This window comes from Sarcophilus harrisii, chromosome 1, assembly GCF_902635505.1.
Source record: "Sarcophilus harrisii chromosome 1, mSarHar1.11, whole genome shotgun sequence".
NCBI classification, from domain to species: domain Eukaryota; kingdom Metazoa; phylum Chordata; class Mammalia; order Dasyuromorphia; family Dasyuridae; genus Sarcophilus; species Sarcophilus harrisii.
The window spans coordinates 654,780,286-654,800,317 of NC_045426.1; the positions used below are offsets into that span (position 1 = coordinate 654,780,286).

At 43.1% G+C, this 20,032-nt stretch overlaps 1 protein-coding gene across 2 annotated transcripts in view; it reads left to right on the forward strand.

The window, feature by feature from the left end:
- The window catches only part of SH3GL1 (SH3 domain containing GRB2 like 1, endophilin A2), an 85,888-nt gene extending 67,799 nt beyond the window's left edge, over positions 1-18,089 (forward strand). Inside the window, exons 2-10 of one of the 2 annotated variants that reach the window (XM_031947835.1) lie at positions 1,378-1,446; positions 1,549-1,621; positions 2,341-2,484; positions 6,108-6,241; positions 6,639-6,797; positions 7,543-7,646; positions 11,281-11,405; positions 11,774-11,833; positions 14,967-18,089. In XM_031947835.1, coding sequence (XP_031803695.1) covers positions 1,378-1,446; positions 1,549-1,621; positions 2,341-2,484; positions 6,108-6,241; positions 6,639-6,797; positions 7,543-7,646; positions 11,281-11,405; positions 11,774-11,833; positions 14,967-15,163 — 1,065 coding nt within the window. In that variant the 3' untranslated portion in view covers positions 15,164-18,089. The remainder of the gene's footprint in view (positions 1-1,377; positions 1,447-1,548; positions 1,622-2,340; positions 2,485-6,107; positions 6,242-6,638; positions 6,798-7,542; positions 7,647-11,280; positions 11,406-11,773; positions 11,834-14,966) is intronic. The other variant, XM_031947836.1, reaches the window with a different exon arrangement.
- Positions 18,090-20,032: the final 1,943 nt, after the last annotated feature.

Below are 20,032 nucleotides of genomic sequence, written 5' to 3' on the forward strand. Positions count from 1 at the left end.
CATTTAAATGTTAAATATTTAAAACATTTTTTAAATGTTTATTATTACTATACCATGCTGGGTCTTTAGCCAGCTTATAAAACAGTGGGAACCAAGCCTGTCTTTTATATCTCTGAACCTTCCATGTTTTCCTGGCATAGAACCAGAATACATGGTAGCTCATGTTTCTATAGGGCAATGACGTTTATAAAAGTTTCTTCACACTCTGGTGAAATAGCCAGCCATTAAAGATATAAAATATAAGCAGAAGGTTTGAAGATTCCACTGCTAATCCACTCAGAGACACAGTTAATTGGTAGGTAAAGAGGGAGACCCTTTCTTTTTCTAGGACATCTCACTTTTAACACCCTCAAATTAAATAGTCTGCAAATGATTGCTTCACACTTTTCAAGCAGTTGTTCCCAAATGACTTTAGATTGTTTTAAGCATGTTCTCTAGAACAAGCAGAGAAGTTGTTATACTTAGGTGGGAACAGAATGTCTTTTAAGATGTTTTCAGTTCTTAAATCCTTTAATATTAAAAAATTGACAATTGCAGAAATAACATCTAAAACTTAACTTAGTCCACCTAAAAATACCCACAAAGCAGTTTAAAGTACTCTTAAAAATCATCTAGTCCACCTTTCTCATTTTACAATTTTTATTTTAAGTTTTTGTGTGAAAACTATTTTTTTTCCTGAATTCTTTTATCTTTGGCTTCCAAATTATATCCACCACCACCACCACCATCTCCTATATACACTCCTCAGTTTTTATACATACATATTTAGTATGTGTGTGACTATGGATATTTTGAGAAATATTCCTTGATTCAAAAAGGCTGAAAACTTCCAGTATTTTTAGTGACTGGAAATTTTCTTTAGCTCTGTAGTATTTAACCTTACCCTCATCTCATAAGCTCTTTAATATTGTCACCAGTGGAGTTAAGGCCCATATGGAAGCCTGACCTTTCAGGGCATATTGGTTTCACCTTTGTTTTAAGTGATATTTTATTCTTTTCCTGATTTGTGTGGCAGTGCCCTACTTTAACTGATGCAACAGGATCTCATTGTCTTTGATCCCCTTCACGTGGTCAACCATACATAGTTAAATTGCATTATGTATGGTTTCAGTGTCAGGAAAAAGTAGTCGGTCCTCCAAGATCTCATTGTCTTTGGCTTTACCTTTGATCTGTTCTGTCTCTACAAGGCACTATTGGAAGCCTTATCCAAAGTCGTTGAGCTCATTTTCTTTCACTTCAAGTTGAGCTGACTTGGAAGATTGTAGCAGGGAATATATGAGGCCACATTAGTTTTTCCACTTGATTTTTTACCAACATTTTCTTCAAGATATTCATGATTCTAATTGCTAACTGTTCTTTTTCATTCTCTCCCTCCAGCTGGTCAGTGAAAAGGTTGGAGGAGCTGAAGGGACCAAGCTTGATGATGACTTCAAAGAAATGGAGAAGGTAAAGGAAACAGAGGGAAGAACTATGCTGGGAGATTGTTGTCCCCTAATGATTTGTCATGGAGGTGGGTTTTAAGCATTCATATATTTATTTTCTTTATAGAAAGTGGATGTTACCAGCAAGGCTGTGGCAGAGGTGTTGGCCAGAACCATTGAGTACCTTCAGCCCAACCCAGGTATAAGACCATAGTTATTTATGAAAGAATCTGGCATAGATTCCCTTAGTTCGCAGATCCAATATTTGCTTTATGGTGCTAAGATGTGGGCTTTTCCAACTTCTCCTTGAAACAGATGAAAGTTTACAAGTGGGAAGTTGTTTAAAACCCTCATTTTAAATTCCAAGATCATATTTGGCACTGGAATACTCTGAGAAGTTGTATGACAACAGATGCCAGAATAGATTGGTAACCTATTCTTGAAGCCTAAATACTTTGCCTTTCTGCTACTAGTTCTAAAGAATAGCAGAATTAATTAATATCTGCTTTAATATTAATTTATTAATTAATAATTATATAATAAATCTTATATTCTTATTAATTATAATAATTCTTTATTATTTATTAATATTTATTATTTATTCTATTAATTAATATCTGCTAGTTCTACTAGTTCTAAAGAATCATCTTCCTGAGTTCAAATCTAGCCTCAGACACTTGCTGGCTGTGTTGCCTTGGACTAGTGTCAAACCCTGTTTGCCTCAATTCTCTCATCTGTATAATGATTTGGAGAAGGAAATGGCACACCCTTCTTTGCCAAGAAAACCTCAAATGGGGTCATGAAGAATTGGGGATAACTGAAAAAAGGGTAGGACAGTGGGGAGATGCTGGCAGCTTTCTGGCCCCACTTCCAAAAAAGCTAAATCAAGTCTCCATGTGACTGGACTTCCCCTTTGCAGCCTCCCGAGCCAAGCTGACAATGCTCAACACTGTGTCAAAGATAAGGGGGCAGGTGAAGAATCCTGGCTATCCACAGTCTGAAGGGCTCTTGGGCGAGTGCATGATTCGCTATGGAAAGGAGCTAGGAGATGAGTCCAACTTTGGTAAGTACCAAAAGTGTGGGTACCAGTTATTGTGTCTTAAATAAAAGGTTAGCATGACATATGAAGTATGGATGTGAAATATTGCGTAAATGGTGAGGCAAGTGATGTTTTAATTAGTTTTATTAAATTGCTTTTTGCTTTTTCCTCCTCTTTGTGTTTTCATCTTTATATAGATATATATACATATATATGTGTATATGTATATATCGACACATACACACACACACACATACATATGAACAGTATGTTTACTGAATGGAGGATGGGAAAGAATTATATTCAGAAGCTGTAATCTAAAAATACATTACATAAGATAAAATTTTCCAAAAGAGCATTCAGGACTTTCAAGTATTTGTTGAGTGCTACTAGAATTTTAGAATCCTAGATCTTGAAGGATTGGCCAAATATCTTTTTTTTTTTCAGGTAAGAGAACTGAGGCCTAGAGAAGACAATAGTCATAGCAAGTTAATGGCAGAACCAGAAAGTGAGGAAGCTAAATCCCCTGATTCCTATCCCTGAATTGCATGCTCAAAATTGTGCTGGATGTTAAGAGGGGCTCCCTACCTTCAAGGTTTCAGTCTAATTGGGAAAGTAATATTGACATAGATAAAGTAACTACAGAACAGTTATATGTGAAATTGGATGATACTGACAGACATTACTGGAGTTCAGAAAAGGGGAAAATAAATGAATGAGCAGAATGATTTTTAGAAGATAGTAGAATTTGGTTGGGTCCTAAAGGATAGATGGGTTTTTAAATAGGTGAAGTTGGAGAAGGAGAGTAATCTAGACCTTGGAAACAGTATCAACAATGGTACAGAGGTGAAAATGAGCTGGTAAGTGGAGAAGACAGAGGAAAAGGGTATGTGTTTGGGAGCTAATTATTATGCTTCAAAAGAATATAATGTATTCTACAGTTCAAATGTCATCTCAAAGAAATGCAGACTTGCGAGGTATGTTAGGAATTGTCTAGTTTTACAGTCATTGTATTATAAAATTAGAAGGAAACTTAGAGCTCATCTCATTCAACCCTCTCATTTAGCAGATGAGAAGATGGAGGCCCAGAAAGACCTCAGTCACTTAACCAAAGTCACACAGGTAGTTGATGGCAGAGCCAGTACTTGAACCCTGATTTTCTTTTTCTTTTTTCTTTTTTTCTTTATTTATTCATTTAGTCATTTATTTCCATAATAGTATTTTATTTTTCCAAATACACATAAAGATAGTTTTCAACATTCATTTTTGTAAGATTTTATGTTTCTGTATAAGACTGCCTGCTATCTAGGGGAGGGGGTGGAGGGAGGGAAGGGAAAAGTTGGAACAGAAGTGAATGCAAAGGTCAGTGTTATAAAAAATTACCCATGTATATGTTCTGTCAATAAAAAGCTATAATTTAAAAAAAAAAATTTTTATGTTTCAAATTTTTCTCCCTCCTTCCCGTACTTCTCGTTTACCCAAGACAGCAATCAGTCTGATATAGATTATACATGTATAATCCTTTTAGATATATTTCCATGTTTGTCATGTTGTACAAGAAAAATCAGACCAAAAAGGAAAAAAGCATGAAAAAGACAAGACAAACAAAAAATGGTGAAAATAGTAGTTTCAGTCCACAGTCTCTCTATAGTTCTCTCTCTGGATTTTCCATCCCAAGTCTATTGGAATTGTCTTGGGTCATTGCATTGCTAAGAAAAAATAAGTCCATCCCATTTGTTCAACACATGATCTTGCTGTTACTGTGAAAATGCTGAATCCTATTTTTCTGATTCTCTTGTACTATAAAACCCATCAACCTCCACATTTTGCAGATTGAGGAAACCAAAGTCTAGAAAAGGAAAGTGACATACCTGAGGTGACATATAAGTAGGCAAGCTCTGTGTTCAGATTATAAAGCCAATGTTCTCTCACTGCCTTAGGGCCACATTTGTTTTTTGGAGAAGCCCAAGCACTTGCCTGGTTAAGTAGACCCAGAGTTCAGTAATCTAGATTCTAGGCCACTATTTGTATTATTCAGTGCTATTGGCTTCTTTCTCATAAAAACATCACTCCTCTCTCTGCTGATTTTGGACCCTGAAGAGTCATTCAGCAGGAGCCACAGTCAAAGGTACTTTCTTTAGTTGGAGCTGACGGCCAATTTGCTGCATGTGGAGATACAGATGGAGGCAGAAGAAAGAGCTCATAAGACTTTCTTCTACACTCAGCACTATCTGTGCTTGAGCCAAGTACACCTTGTCTAGAGAGCTTTATGGAAGACATGGTTTCACCTTCCCAGGGATAATTTCTAAAGGGTCGGAGCTGAATATAGTTAAGAAATATTTTTTGCCTGGTAATTTCCAAGAAATACCTGTTTTTGGTTTTGGAAAAATTGTCTTCCTAGGACCTGAGGGCACAGGGATTGAGGATGTAAGTAGTCTTTGTGAAGACAGAAATAGTATCTATCTTCTTCTAGCCAAAACTGTGCCTATTTTAGCTGTTAAATCATTTTACAATGTGGATCAGAGGAATTTGCAGCAGCTTTTTCACATTAGCTTCCTTCACCTAGGAAATCAAGGTTTTTAGAACATTCCTAGTCACATACAATCTACCATGAGCTCAGTCTTGTCCAGATGGTGACATTCAGAGGTTCTGAGTTCTGAAGCTAGCTTACCTTTTTGGAAAACTGATATTCATTTGTGACTTGCCTTTAGAAAACCCATTGTTTTTTTAGAGTCTGTCCATTAAAGAAAAGTTCTACAATATACAATGCTACTTTATTTGCTGTGAGTATAGTCCCTGGCTATACAAAGATATCCCCCTCACCTCAGGCCTACAATACCTTTTCCAGCTACTCCATGTGTTGGAGAATGGGACGGGGCCAACATCATGATCTTCCAGCTTCCTCATTCTCAGCAAAAAGTCTTTACAATTCAGATCCAATTCAAGTGGCATTTTTTAAATTACTTGCTACTTGCTGGAGTCATTATATTAGGCCTAGGCATGTAAAGGCAAAACAAAAACAAACAAGTGCTTATATTCTACTGGGAGGTGAATCATATAAAATGATAAAAATATATGTGATCATTATGGGGAGATTAGCAGAGGCTTGTCATAAAAGGGTATTGATAAACTAAACCTTAAAGGAAGGCAGAAGCAAGAAGAGAATGCACTGTAGACATTCAATAGCTGAAAGATAGCTCAAAGAAGGGAGAGAAATATAACCTGGAGCACTGAATTCGGGGTGAGAGAATGTTAAAAGCATAGTGCTACTGCAGACCACCCAAAGTGGGACTGGGATGAGGTGTATCCTCTCCTTCAGCCTCAGTTCCTCCTCTGTACAATGAGGAAATTGAACCTTGATGGTCTCTAAGGTCCTGTCCAGCTCTAGATCAGTAATCATGTGTTTCCTGGAGTGGGGCAAGTTCATTACTTACTGAAGAAGTTGAGGAAGACTGAAACAGAATACATGAAACAAGCTTGGAAAAATGTTTAGATGCTGGGCTGAGGTAACTAGTTGATTTTATATATATAATAGGGAGTTTGCTGCGTTCTTGAGTAGGGAAATGGCATGGCCAGGTGATTTTGGCCCTAGAAAGGCCCCCCCTCCCCTCCATCCCGACTGTCCTAATATCTCCTCTTCTCTGAAGGTGATGCCCTTTTGGATGCTGGTGAGTCAATGAAGCGATTGGCAGAAGTGAAGGATTCTCTGGACATAGAAGTCAAACAGAATTTTATTGATCCCCTCCAGAACCTCTGTGATAAAGACCTGAAGGAGATCCAGGTACCTGCCTTAATTACTATTCCTCTGACCTAGCAGTTGGAGCTGTAAGAACAGGGACACTTGTTAGCTTTGTCATGGTTCAAAGAGGCATGTGCCACCCTTAGGGATGGAGGGGGGGAGCAGGAGCAAACACAGATCATTTAGAGAGACACCTTCAAATTCCCCAACCCAGTCTCTTGCTGCTTCTCTTTGTTCTCGCCCGTGGATAAGACAGAAGTCCCCGTTGCTCTCCAGCTCCACAGTGACTGTACACATGTGCACATCTGAGCAGCATTGTAGCAGTAATTCACTCTGTTGTAGCACTTCAGGCTTACACAGGGATTCTTCCTGCAGATAGAACTGCAAGGCTCCCCATGAGTCTTGTCACATGTGGGGCCTGTTCTTTTCTCTCCCCCAGCACCATCTGAAAAAGCTGGAGGGGAGGCGCCTGGACTTTGACTATAAGAAGAAGCGCCAGGGGAAGATAGCAGATGAGGAGCTTCGTCAGGCCATGGAGAAGTTTGAGGAGTCCAAGGAAGTGGCTGAGACCAGCATGCACAACCTCTTAGAGACCGATGTAAGGGCTCTTCCTCATTGCCCCAGGCTGCTGCCCCAGGTCCTGGAAGTCAGGCAGGGGAAGGGAAGGGGCCAGCCTTGGGCTAGGGCTCCCTGGGCCTTTGTGACCTTGGGAAGGCCCTGAGCCGAGCTTCAGTTTCCCCTTCCGGGTGGCAGGAATTGAATCAGATGGCCTCCATCCTCCCTCCTCTGCTCAGTCTTAGTGGCTCCAATGTGATAGCTGCCCTTTCACCTGGGATGCTGCTTTTTGACTTGGTCCAGGAGCAGTCCTTGGCGAGAGTTCTAAGCTTCAGTCCAGAACAGGCTGCAATCAGATTTCTAATTTTTATACTGTGTGATCCTAGGCAAGTCATCTAAGCCTGTTTGCCTCAGTTTCCTCATCTGTAAAGTGAACTACAGAAGGACATGACAAACTGCTCCAGTATCTCTGCCAACAGGATCCCAATTGGGATCACGAAGAATCAATAGGACTGAGGACAGAGCCACAACAGTTTAGTAAATGTTGGAACTAGAGTTCAAACTTAGTCCTTCTGATTGAGCCAGGGTCCTGTCTGTTTCAGACTGTCTAAATAGGATCTGATGAGGTGGGGAGGCACTTCAGTATGCAACCACAGAGTTTCATGAGAGGACATGCTTGGTTGTTGAGGGAAAAGTTAAGCAGGCAGTTGCATGCCTCCCGGCCTTCAGCTCCACCTGAGAAGCCTCACAGGAGAGAGGCCAGCCTCGAGCTACTGTGTTTCTTGCAGATTGAACAGGTGAGCCAGCTCTCAGCCCTGGTGGATGCCCAGCTGGATTACCACAGGCAGGCAGTACAGATCCTGGATGAGCTGGCCGACAAGCTGAAGCGCAGGTAAGCTTTCCCAGGGAGGATGACAGAAAGACAGAGAATATAGACCTCTCACTTCCTCTTCCTCTTCCTTGACTTTCTCTATGCTCTTTTCAAGTATGCAGGAGATGGGCAGCCTAGAGAGCCCATTTGTAATGAGCGACAGGGATCTGGGCCTTGTCCCTACCTTGGAACATGCCCTGGATTTGGTTTGGCTCTCTGGATCCTCTCAGAGATGATTTTTTTCTCCTAGGAACACAGCCCCAGTCTTTTCCTCAGTTTCAGAAGAGCCTAGTTTTCAGAATTGCTTAGGAAGCCTAGCACCTACACCGAAAGAGCATTCTTTACTTATTTAAGAGGTTCTATTTTGTGCACATGATCAGCCTAGCTCTGAAGGGAGATGGGGAAAATTTTTGCAGTCTGAAACACAGCAATAGTGACCTCTGCTGTTATGAAAATAGAAATGCACTTTATTATTTCAGCAGATGCAGAAGCTTGACAAGAGATCATCTTTAACTATAAAAACAACATTGCATTAAGGTTTATGAAAATCATTCTGCCACATTTATTATAATTCAACAAATTAGCAGGATCAGAAAAAGCTTCCCATAGGAAATAGCAGTTGAGTTGTCATTAAGAAAGCAAAGGATCCTAATAAATGCATGCTAGGATCGTAGATTAGAGCTGAAAATGATTAGAGCTGCCAGGTCCCACCCTCTCATTTACAGGTGAGGGTACCGAAGGCCTTAAGTCATCCGGGCAATGCATGGCAGGAGCAGGCTTGGACAGTTGCAGCATCACTAGACCATAAAATAAATGTGGTAAAAATGTCAGAGAAAGACATGATTCTGGTTTTCTGGAATGGGGCATTGTGTAGGATTTTATGAAGTATCTAGGTCTGAGGGGCCTTAGAGATGGTCTCCAATCCCTTTTATTTTACAGATGGAGAAACTGAGACCAAGACAGGGCCAGTGGCTTAGCTAAGGTCTTAGATGGGAAGGGTCAGTCAGCTCAGAAGCCCAGCTCCTGCCTCAGTGCTGCTGCTCCTCAAGAAGATGATTTCTATTCTTAACACTTCCATGAAGCTCCTGGTCTAGTGGGCACCCAATGCAGGTGTGCTAGTTGGGACAAGAATGTCCTCACTGGTGATGTGGGGAGGAGAAGAGAAGCCATGTAGAATAGTAGAGGTAGAGGTATAGAACTCCCATAGTTTGCCCTGTGTATGGGAGGCAGAGCAAGGAAGCTGATTGGGAATAGTTGTGCAGGAGCTTTTTTTTTTTTTTTTTTTAATAATACTAAGGAGTTTGACTTTTACTTTGTAGTGACTGATTGTCATTGAAAGGTTATGAGCAGAGAAGTGACTTGATGCGATCTATGTATAAGGCCTGCCTGTTGTGTGAAGGATGGATTGGCAGGGCCAGTGAGGAGAAGTGGAAGGCTAGTGGAACAGGGTAGACAAATGAGGCCCTTCCTATGTTGGCACCAATAGAAGTAGAGACAAAGGAATAGCTGTGAGGAATGTCTTAGAGCTAGAATTCACAGAACTTGGTTATTGATTGGAGATGATAGCTGAAACTGATGGGATAATGGAGCAGCTGTTGGCACAGTGATTGAGTCAGGAAGACCTTGAGTTCAAATTGCCTCAGACACTTAGTAGCTGTGTGGCCCTGGACAAGTCATTTAACCCATTTGCCTCCATTTCCTTAACTGTAATATGGCGATAAAATCACTTACTTTCCACAGCTGTTGTGAGGATTGAAAAAATGAGTATTTGTAATTCACTTTGCAAAACTTAAAATATATATAAATGCTTGCTGTTGTTTTATGTGAAAGATGAGAAAGGATTGTGGTGAGATTATTAATATCAGGTGGACAGTAAACACCATTGGCAGAAATAGCAAGGTCAGAAAAAAGAAGCAGAAATAGAGGGAATTACCTTCTCATAGTTTTGGTTATGTTGGGTTTGGGGGACCTGATAGGATATTAGATCTAGGAGGTACAGTTCTGGAACTGGAGAGAGGTCAGGGCTGGAATAGAGCTTTGCAAGTCATTTTTGGGATAGTTGACTTAATTTTCCTAACTTTCCTGAGAAAATGAGATGGTCTGGATTGGATGGTCTCTGAAGGCTTTTCTGCTGAGCTCTAGAATCTGGAAGTTTTTGAAATTTTCAAGGAAAAGAATATTAAAAATAAGAGAAGAGATGCAAGGACTGAACTTTGGGGAATATCTCTTTTAAGAGATGCAAAATGTGGACAAGATGCTAGCAAAGAAGATAGAAAATTCATTTTTCAAAATTCAGCATTTTATTTTTGCCTTCAGGCCTTTAAACAGGCTGTCCACCCCTTCCTGGACTCCTCCCAGAACATAGTCCTTCCTTATCTTTGTCTTTTAGAAACCCTAATTTCCTTCAAAATTCAACTCAAATTCCAACTTCTACAGGAAGATGCTCCTGATCCCTCTAGTTGTTAGTGCTCCTCAGATGATAGTGATAACACTTTATCTGTTTAAATGTTATGTCGTATTAGTAGAATGTTTTGATTTTGGACTGATTTCTGTTATATTGAACTATCCAGCTTCTTTATGGGTAAAAGATTTTTGTTATGGTTTTTACAGTGGGAAATAAATGAGACCCCATCCAGGGCTTGTGATAGTCCTTTCCCAAGATTTGCTTTGGATAATTTTTTTCTGGCTGTGTTCAGTGTACCCAGTGAGAAGGAGCTTTTTATATTGAGTGCATTCTCAATCAGTTCTTGTCTTAATTCCAGACAAAACTACCTCACTGTCCCAAGTAGGGACTTCTCCAAAACACTGGCCCAAGAGGTGTAGTCAGGAACCAACTATATGATACTGGAGAAAAGCTATCCACTCTTCCCAGGTCTTGGTTTCCTCAAGTGTAAATGAGGGTTTTACACAAGAACATCTCTGAGGTCCCTCCAATTCTCAGTCCTGTGAATAGAATAAGAGATCTGGTTCTAAAACCTGCTTATCTGCTCTGGTGGAAATCAGTGGAAACTCTTGTCCTTTCAGAACTTCCACAACTGTGCTGTGAGGAAATCAGTTTATCAAAGAATAACTAAGATATCACTTAGTCACTTAGTAGGGATAGTCACTTAGTAGGATTAATCAGAAGAACCCAGGGACTTTGAATAGGGAGACCTGCCTCTGTCAGTTTTCCTGTACTAAAACCCCTTCTTCTGTTGATTTATGCTGATACGTGCTTTCCAGGTTATCAGAATGCAAGCTGAAAAGAATTTGAATACAAAGTTGGCAGTATATATTGGACAAGGCTGGTCATTGATCTGGAAAGTACAGGTGTAGGGGATCTTCAGGATAACCTAGGAAAAGTCACTCTTTGAATTCTAGCTTTCCTAATTTCAAAAGTTAAATGATTTACATTGTTTTGAAATAGCCATGTAAAGGGGTGTTCTGATTTGGGAAAGTTAAGAATCCCAAAATCATCATGTCCAGGACTTACCAACCTTTGGAAAAAGTCATAACCTTGTAGAGGGAGAGGGAGATGGAGAAGAGAGAAAGAGGAGATAGTGCTGTTAGATTGTTAGTAGCAACCCTGAAATGTTTAGCATCTGTGCTTGCATTGGGACTGGGATTGTGGGCACTGCCTGTTCTGGTACTCACTGATTATTTTCCATGCCCATAGGATGCGGGAAGCCTCTTCCCGCCCCAAGCGGGAATACAAGCCAAAGCCTAGAGATTCCTATGACTTTGGAGAACCTGACCAGTCCAATGGAGGTTTCCCTTGTGCCCCAGCCCCCAAGATCACAGGTAATTATGAAGCCAGGCAACACCAAAGGTAGGGGGAGCTAAGATGGGGCAGCTTGGGGTGAGGAGGAGAGTCCTGGACCTGTGAGCTGGCCAGTGTGCTTTCCCGAGGGTGGAGTTATCTTTCAGACTCGAAAAAGGGGTCATCCTAGGTCATTTGAAGGCTTCCACCTCAACCCCCTTACCACTCCCCCCATTCTCATCTCCCCTGGTCTACATCCCTGTCCTAAAGGAAGAAAAGGGTTATGCGTCCTGGTCCTTATCTCCAAAAGCCTCTGGAAGCCTGTGATCACAAGAGACTTTGAGCATCTGGAGGCTATATGAGCACATATAGCCTGGTTGTAAGATTATCTTTCTGTTTGATTTGGAAGCAGCTTCTTCCTCTTTCCGATCCTCTGACAAGCCCATCCGGACCCCCATCAGGAGTATGCGTGAGTGTGCCCTCAGCTGCATGCATCCTATCACTTCTGGCTAATGGATTATTTCTTTTCCATCTTCCTCCCTTCTTCCTGTCCTCCTCCTCTTGCTTATTCTTGCTTTCTGTTCACTAATATGCTTGCTTTCCTTCCTTTCTCTCCTGGGTGGAACACTAACACATTGTCCCTAAGAGGACTTTCTTTTCATAGCAGTTAATGATTGGGGGTTCTTTAATAACACAGTTGAGATGCTTATGAGTTGCAGTTGATCTAAAAATACAATGTGTTTCTTCAGTAGTATTAGGATCAGACTGTGAATGGAAATGGATGAAGGAAGATAAAACCTTAAAAAATTTTAAACCATAAAAAAATTATTCATTCGCTCACTCATCAGATGTTGTGCTTAATATGTATAGAGTACCATGCTTGCTTCTGGGGCTAATATAAAATGCAATTGCATTCATCCCTTCCCTCAGTGAGCTCACCACTGTCTAGTTGGGGGGATAAGCTGCAAATCAGACTTTGAATAGGGAGACCTGCCTCTGTCATGGTTTTCCTGTATTAAAACCCCTTCTTCTGTTGATTTATCCTGATACGTGCTTTCCAGGTTATCAGAATGCAAGCTGGAAAGAATTTGAATACAGAGCTGGCAGTATATATTGGACAAGGCTGGTCATTGATTGATATTCATCACAAAAGTGACCAAGACATGCTATATTTGGCATTGAAAGATATTCTGCTACCTTAGGGGAGGTGAGGGTGGGGCAACATCTGAGTAGGATTTTAGCAAAAAGGGTGAGAATACATTCTAGGCAAAGATACAGAGAGGGGGAGATTCAATGTGATTCATTTCAGCATGCATTTATTAAATGCTTACTGTATCCTAAACTCTGTGCCAGGAAAGTACAGTACACGCTCTGGGGTCCAAATTGCCCATTTTGGGTAGATGTGCAGCATGGTGTGTATAACATAAAGCTGCCAGAGGTCCTGGCTCTTTTATTGAGAGGTAGGAGTCTTCAGGGCCTCTGTAACTGAGACCACCAAGAGTAAAGCCTGGAAATTTCGAGAGTCCCTAAGTCAAGATGCTCAATGGACGAATGAATCATTCCCAGTTGTTGAAATAGCAGCCATGACCAGTCTGGGAAAGCTATATCATTTCCTGGGGTTCCTCTGGGGAGTTTTTTGAGATCCAGCATATGAAATCCATAGCCACTCCCACCAAGTTGGGATGGCTTAAGAGGGGAACAAGAGTTTCATTTGGGCTTGACCTCTGGGTCTGGTTCCTATAACATTGCTGGTAATGCTGCGCAGTGTCTCTTTTTCTATGCAAGAGTAAAAATATCAAAAAGATATTCATCGTACTGAAGACAAGTGATGGGGTGTCATATAGACTTGGAACTGGGAGGAACTGAGAAGTGAAAGCCCCACTGGAGGCAGTGTGTGTCTTTAACTGCCCTGAGTCTGCTTTCCTTCTTAATTTCTTGGCCAGCATTGATCAATCAGGTTAATAATACCTGGAATAACCCAACTTATAAGACTGTGGTGAGTCAAATTCGCATTTGACTCACTCCCTTCACAGTGTAGGGAGAGTACTTTGTCAACTTTAAAATGGCATTAGGAACGTTTGTTATCATTATTGCTAGTGAACACTTAGCTCAGTTATGTTACAGTATGATTTTGTGACCTTACAATGGGATTTGATTCAGTCCAACAAACATTGATTAAGCATCTACCTACCATATGTCTGGCCCTTCTTAGTACTTGGAATACAAAGACAAAAAAACAGTTCCTTCCCTAGAGGTTCTTACATTCTTTTGGAATAAAGTGACAGTATTCTTAGGAATAAATATGATATGTGAACGAATATGAAGTACCTGGTTTGGATTGGTTGTACCACTTTTCTAAACATACAAATTGGGAATAGATCCATTGCCAAAAACTTAAGAGAGGTTAAGCGACAAAGCAGTCCTGTGACTCTTAGGGATGCTGAAGCTAGCCATGCCCTCTTTTCCCCCTCAGTTTCCTAATGTGTCTAATGAATATCCTTCTGGTGGCTTTTGTCTCCTCCAACTAAGGAAGTAAACGGCACCCTCCAAAATGAGAGCGCTGGGCATAAGCCTAATTAGGGTGGTGTATGAGAAGTTTTCTTAAAGGAACTGGGAATTGACTGACTGGTGTACCAAAGCTGGGAAGGGTAAAAGAGAGAACAAGATGAATATCCATAAACCAGATCAAAATGGATTATGCTTTCTTTGCTATCTTTTTGCCTGTCTTTCCAGCAGATGTATAGCAAGGGAAAAAGCCAAGGGGCCTCTAATATCCTGCTCTCAGGCTTGCTGCAACTGGTTGTCAAAAAGCAGGCTTTTCCTGGCCCTGGAAAAGGGAAATCCAGCAGCCATTCCCCCTGAGGAAGGACCTGGGGTCAACTTTGTATTGTCATCCTGTATAGATAGGGAAGCCCTGCTATGGGAATGAGAGATGAATCATGAAGAGCCATGAATCTGCCTTTATAGTAAGGGATCAAATGGGGCAAAATGAGAGTCTAGTGGTAAGGATGGTCTGTTACCCAATACCCAATACAGCCATTTCAAAATTTGCTGCAACAAGCTTGTGCTGAAATCACTCTGCCAGTATTATTTAAGGGGTGAGTTTATGTTCCCAGTAAACGGCAAATGAGGTCATGAAGAGTTGGATGTAAGTGAAAACACAAAAAATGGAGATTTAACTTCAGCTGCAGTCTTCCTCCAGTGCTTCATTGTACTGTGGTGGGAATTTAAAAGCAGAACTACCAGGCTGGGAGCATTTAAATTGTCTACTTTGTGAAGACTAGAGACACTGATCCCCAGAAACTTCATCCGTGTCAGTACAGGGAGCATGCCCACAGAAGTCATTCAGTGTGAGTGTGGGGAGTGGAGGAGTAGTGAGAGGTTGGAGGGTCTTGAAAGCCAGAGGTTTCATAGGGCAGAAGAGATGGTAGGTTCTCAGGAAGTACAGGAACAGAGTCTTAGGCTATAAAAAGTTTAGGCTTTATATAGAGTTGGAAGGGATCTTCTGGATCAAAGAGTTATGATGTCATTAGGAACTACCCTTCATCAGGCTTCGGGGGGTCTCTCATCACTCACCTCTGCCCCTTGTCTCTCTTCCCTAGCACCTCTGGACCAGCCCAGCTGCAAGGCCCTGTATGATTTTGAGCCTGAGAATGATGGGGAACTGGGCTTCCGAGAGGGCGACATCATCACACTGACCAATCAGATTGATGAAAACTGGTACGAAGGCATGATCAATGGCCAGTCGGGCTTCTTCCCCCTCAACTATGTGGAGGTGCTGGTCCCACTACCTCAGTGAAATGGCTGCTCTCCACACTTCCTTTCCTGCCCTCCCTTCCTCTTCCCTTTTCCTGTTCCTCTCCCTAATGAGGAAGGCCAGGCCTGATCTCCTGCATTCCATTTTGTTCCTGGTGACATCCGTCTCACTGGAAGAAAAGTGGGATAGTATTAACCTTGCCCATGCCAGAAGGGTGTCAGATTATCTGGACTGGGTGTCCCCTCAATTCCATCCTTCCCATGGATTTGATACTTCCCGAGAGACTTCAAGGAGCTTGCTGCCTCCTCCCCTCCTCTTGCCCCAGTCCCTTTGGCAAAGGTTCAGGCAGCAAAGCCCCTTAGTCCTGATCCCTGTGTCAGGCTCAGCTTGCCCTGAGAAGACTAAGTGGTGGATGCTACCTAGTTGAGTTACAAGTTGAGTATAGGCAAAGAAAGATGAGCCAGTAAGTTTTAATCAGTGTAGGGGGTCTTGTGGTGTTTATGGTGATGGAAGTGGAGAAACACAGTTTGTTTAAATCACCTAAGTTTACATAAGACACTAGTGACCACCCGAGTTATTTTTGGTGGGGAGGGGAGTATCCTCTCTTCTTCCACCTTTTACCCCCATCATCCATCTCCAGACTGTCCCTTCTTCATTCACTTGCTGCTTCTGAGGGGCCTGGGTGGATTGAACTCATTTACTCAACTGACTCCACTAGCCACGCTCCCCCTCTCAGTCAGTCCCTCAACTTGGTTGGGACTCGACTTGGCTGTGGGGTTCCCATGCAAAGGGGTAACACTAAGGTGCTCTTTGAAACACTAAGCTTCCTCTCTAAATGCTTCCTTGCCTGAGCAGCCATCACTCCCCTGCTCTGGCCCCCTACCAAGGAACTTTCAAAGGCTGTCTATGTCTTTTGAGGGTGACCTGGTTTGGTCCATAGCCATAGATATTCTCAACCTCTCACCCGAGGCCCTAGTTGTCACTTGTTCCCATGCCTTGAGATCCTCAAGTTGACTTAGAAGATTCTGCCCCTTCTCTGAACCAAGACTGGGAAAAGTCCTGCAGGGCTAACTAAAGCAGTAGCAAGTGTAGGATCTGTGGCCACAACCAGGAATCTCCTCAGAAGTGTTCGGAGTGGTCTTTAAGGAATGGAGGAATGCCATGGAGACCATTCCCTCCGTTCTCTTCTTCCCCTGCTGGTCTGAGTAGCTCTTTTCTGCTGGCTGTGGCCAAAGGTTGGCAACCGAGTCCTGGGCCACAGGACCTCAGAGGGTCGAGCACCGAAGCCCAGGAAAGCCAACTCCCTCACCCTGTGGGTGCCCCTAGCGTGCCTTGCTTGGTTGCAGCCTCCTCCTGGGAGGTGTTATCTGTTATGACTTGGGCTGGGGTCGGGGACTATTCCTGTAGGTATCAGCCAGGTCCCTCTTGAGGTCATGGCCTTCTTGCCTCAGGTTCTGCTGCCTTAACTGGCTGAAATAAGAAATTTGGTGTTCCCATTCTCTCTCTCTCTTCCCTTCCTTCCTTCCCTCCCTCTCTCCCCCTGCCTCTTTCCACATTCTCTTTCCTTCCCCTTTTCCTTTCCTTTCTCTTCCTTCTCCCACTCTTCTCTTTCTCTCTTCTAAGCAGGAGCTAATGTATAACAGTGTGGGCCAGGCTTTGGAGACTTAACTATAGTATGGTGATTTTTAAGTGGAAGTAAGAGACAATTTGTTCCATGGCCTGGCTTTCAAATTCTCCTTAGATTTATGCCCTGATTCCAGGATCCCCAGGCTCGGCCACAGCCCATTGCAGGCAATGGGTCCCAGATCCCTTTAGCACGATCCCCTTGTGGCTTCTCTGCCCACAGAGCAGCAGCTTTGCCTAGACATCAGCTCCTTGACAGCCTGAAGATCAGCCAAGAGCCAGAGGACTCCCCTGGTACCCCAGGGCCAGCTGTGAGGGGGGAGGTGGGGAATGGCCACTGGGGGCTAAGCCCTGAAAGCGAGCCACAAACACAGAAAGAAAAGCGTTGCCCAGTGCCCCCTGCCCCCACACCTCCTTGGCAGCACTTCTGCCCCGTGATGTCTCCTCAGCCTCATACTCTTACAAAAACACAAGAGTTATTGCCTCCTTTGCAGACACTGCCTCCTTCTCTTTGCTCCTCTTATTGGCAGTGTGACAGATACAGAAAGCAATGTATCCTTTTAACTTTTCTTTTTAATTGAGCATGTTGATGTATGTTTGTTACTCACATGGCAGCTGCTGTTACGTTGGCACTGCCAGGGTCCTCCTTCCCCAGAAAACAAAACATGGGACCACCAGGAGCCAGCAGGGGTTCCTGCCTCTCTGGCTTGCCAAATCCCCGACAAGCCAGCCTCCTCTCTGAAGGGTTAAGCACAAAGTCTGATGAACTGAATCCTCCCTGAGAAACCTGCCGGACTCGGCTGTGGCATCTCTTCCCTGTTCTCTCCTTCATGATCTCTGTCGGACTCCCCTCTCCCTTTGTCCTGTCTCCTGCCCCCCCTCCCCTTACCTGGTGCGGAGCTATCAGAAATGGGACCTGGCTTCCCCCACCCATCGGGCTTTTGCTCTCCTTGCCCTGTACCAACTGGGGGCTGGTCCCCAGGGTGCTGAAGGCTCCTGGACCCACTCCAGGAACAGCAATATGAAATGGCTTCACAGGACGCAGTAATGCTAGAATCTCCGCAGCCCACGCCTGGGGCCCAATGGTGCCACCCAGGCCTCCACAAGCCTTTTGCTGGCTTCTATCCACTCAGTTCTAGACCTGAGTATGAAAAGGAGAGGATGGAGGTATAGATTAACCATGTCATCATTCCCATAGGAGCCACCATTATGTTCATTTGGGGGGAGGTAGGGGAGCAGGGTGTCTTCAGATGATCAATATAACTTTTGTTACAGTTTCTCCTTTGTCTAGGGCAAATTGAATTGTAATCTTGATTTAAAAAGTATTAAATGTTTTCTCTTTCTATGTGTCTCTACTTTTTCATTGTCTTTGGGAGGGAAAAATTCTGAAATATTTCCTAATCAAAGCTGTTCTGAGAACCCTTAGCCAGAGATCCTCATGGGATTTAGCAGTGGAACAACTCAATTCTGCAGATGCCTGGGCCCAAGGTCCCACAGTTGGGATTTGGAGCCGATGCTCCAGCTCTTGTTAAACACCAGTAGTAAGCATTAAGTGCCTAGGACGTGCTAGACATAATCTGGGCACATCATAAGCACATCACAGTCATAATGGGACACAAGCATGCAAACTCTGCATCGATTAGAGAAAGGAAATAGTCAACAGAGAAAAGGCCCTATAAAGCAGGAGGGCTTGGGAAAGGCTTCCTGTAGCAGGTGGGATTTTAGCTGAAATTTAAAGGAAGCCAGGAAATAGATATACAAGAGCTAAAGTGGTTTGCTGATGGCATAGCCAGAAGGCTGGCATCGGCGGAATGAAGAGTCTATGGCTGACTGTGAGGTATAGGGGAGGGCCTGGGTTATGAAGGGCTTTGAACTCCAGACTACTGTATATTTGATCTTGGAAGTGAGGAGAGGGAGTAGGGGGGTTGGGAGGGGGGTGGAGATGTCTACAAGATGAAGTTAGGCTCAGAGAAATTGAGTTATCGGCATCAATCATAGAATTTTATCAAAAGAAAAGGTAAGATTCCTGTGGGACACTCGCAGGTAGTGGGTATGACAGGAGAACCAGGAAAGTGACTCCAAAAACCTAGAAAATATCGAGGAGAGGGTGATCAGCGGTATTGACTGCAGAGGTAAAGGAAGGATGAGCATTGGGGAAAAGCCATCAGACTCGTTATAATTGGTAATTTTGTAGAGAGGAGCTTTGTCAGAAGCTAGATTATGGGGAGCTAAGTGGGAGGAAGAAGTGTCTTTCCCCCTTCCCTCCCTAGTGCGCCCCAACCTCCCCCCCCCCCCCCCCCAGAGGGAGAGCCTTATCAAGTTTAGTCACAAAAGATAAGGAACAGTAGTTAGGATGGATGGATGCAGTGAGAATTTGGAGAACAGAGAAATGGGAATATTTGTAGGCAGAAAAGCGGCTGCGGGGGAAGGGGTGGGAGGGGCAAACTAATAGATGAAATAGGATGTGGTAGTTAAGTGCAGGTAAGGCTTGACCTAGGCAAGAAGGGTTACCATGGTCTAAGATGGAGGTGGAGCAGGAGACAGTGGCAGAAGACGTCTGGGTGAGTGGATAATGGGAGATGAGGAAGGAACTGGAAATAGTAAAAGGCCTCCATTTCTAACAGCCAACCCTGATGTTTCATGTTCAGGGTCACAGACCAGCACAAGTGAGCCCACTGGATTTGTGATAGGGTGCCTCGTTCTCCATGAAATGCACAAATGTCAGTTTAGCCTCAGATCACTGCCCGAAAAGCAGCCATGTGTGCCCTGATAGTGTCATAGATACTAAGTCTCTGAAATGAGAGAGTGGTCCTAATAACCATTTTTATGTCCATTTAGGGTTCACAAAGCACTTTGAAAACGTGCTTCATCCTGTACCATACACAGCTCTTAAATATCAGGCACAAGTAGACTTGGAGCTAGGACGGCCAGCCAATCTCAGTTGCTAGCTAGCCTCAGTTTCCTCATGTGTAAAATAGGGATGAGTACCTGTTTCTCAAGACTTCTGGGAGACAAAATGAAATGTCTATAAAGCATAATCCAACCCTCTTTCTCCCACTGTGGCCATCTGTGGCTAAGCTGGAGACTACAGCTGCCTCACTGGTCAGACACATACTCTGTGCCAGCTGCATGTACAACCAGACAGCTCAGTGAGGCCCGGCAACTTTGCTCAAGTGCCCTTTGAGGGAAAAAGAATGTGAAATAGTTGAATCCCACCAAGTACTAAATTCACCCATACTCTATAGTATTGTATAGATTCTGTAGTATAGTAGTCAAACCCCAGGAACC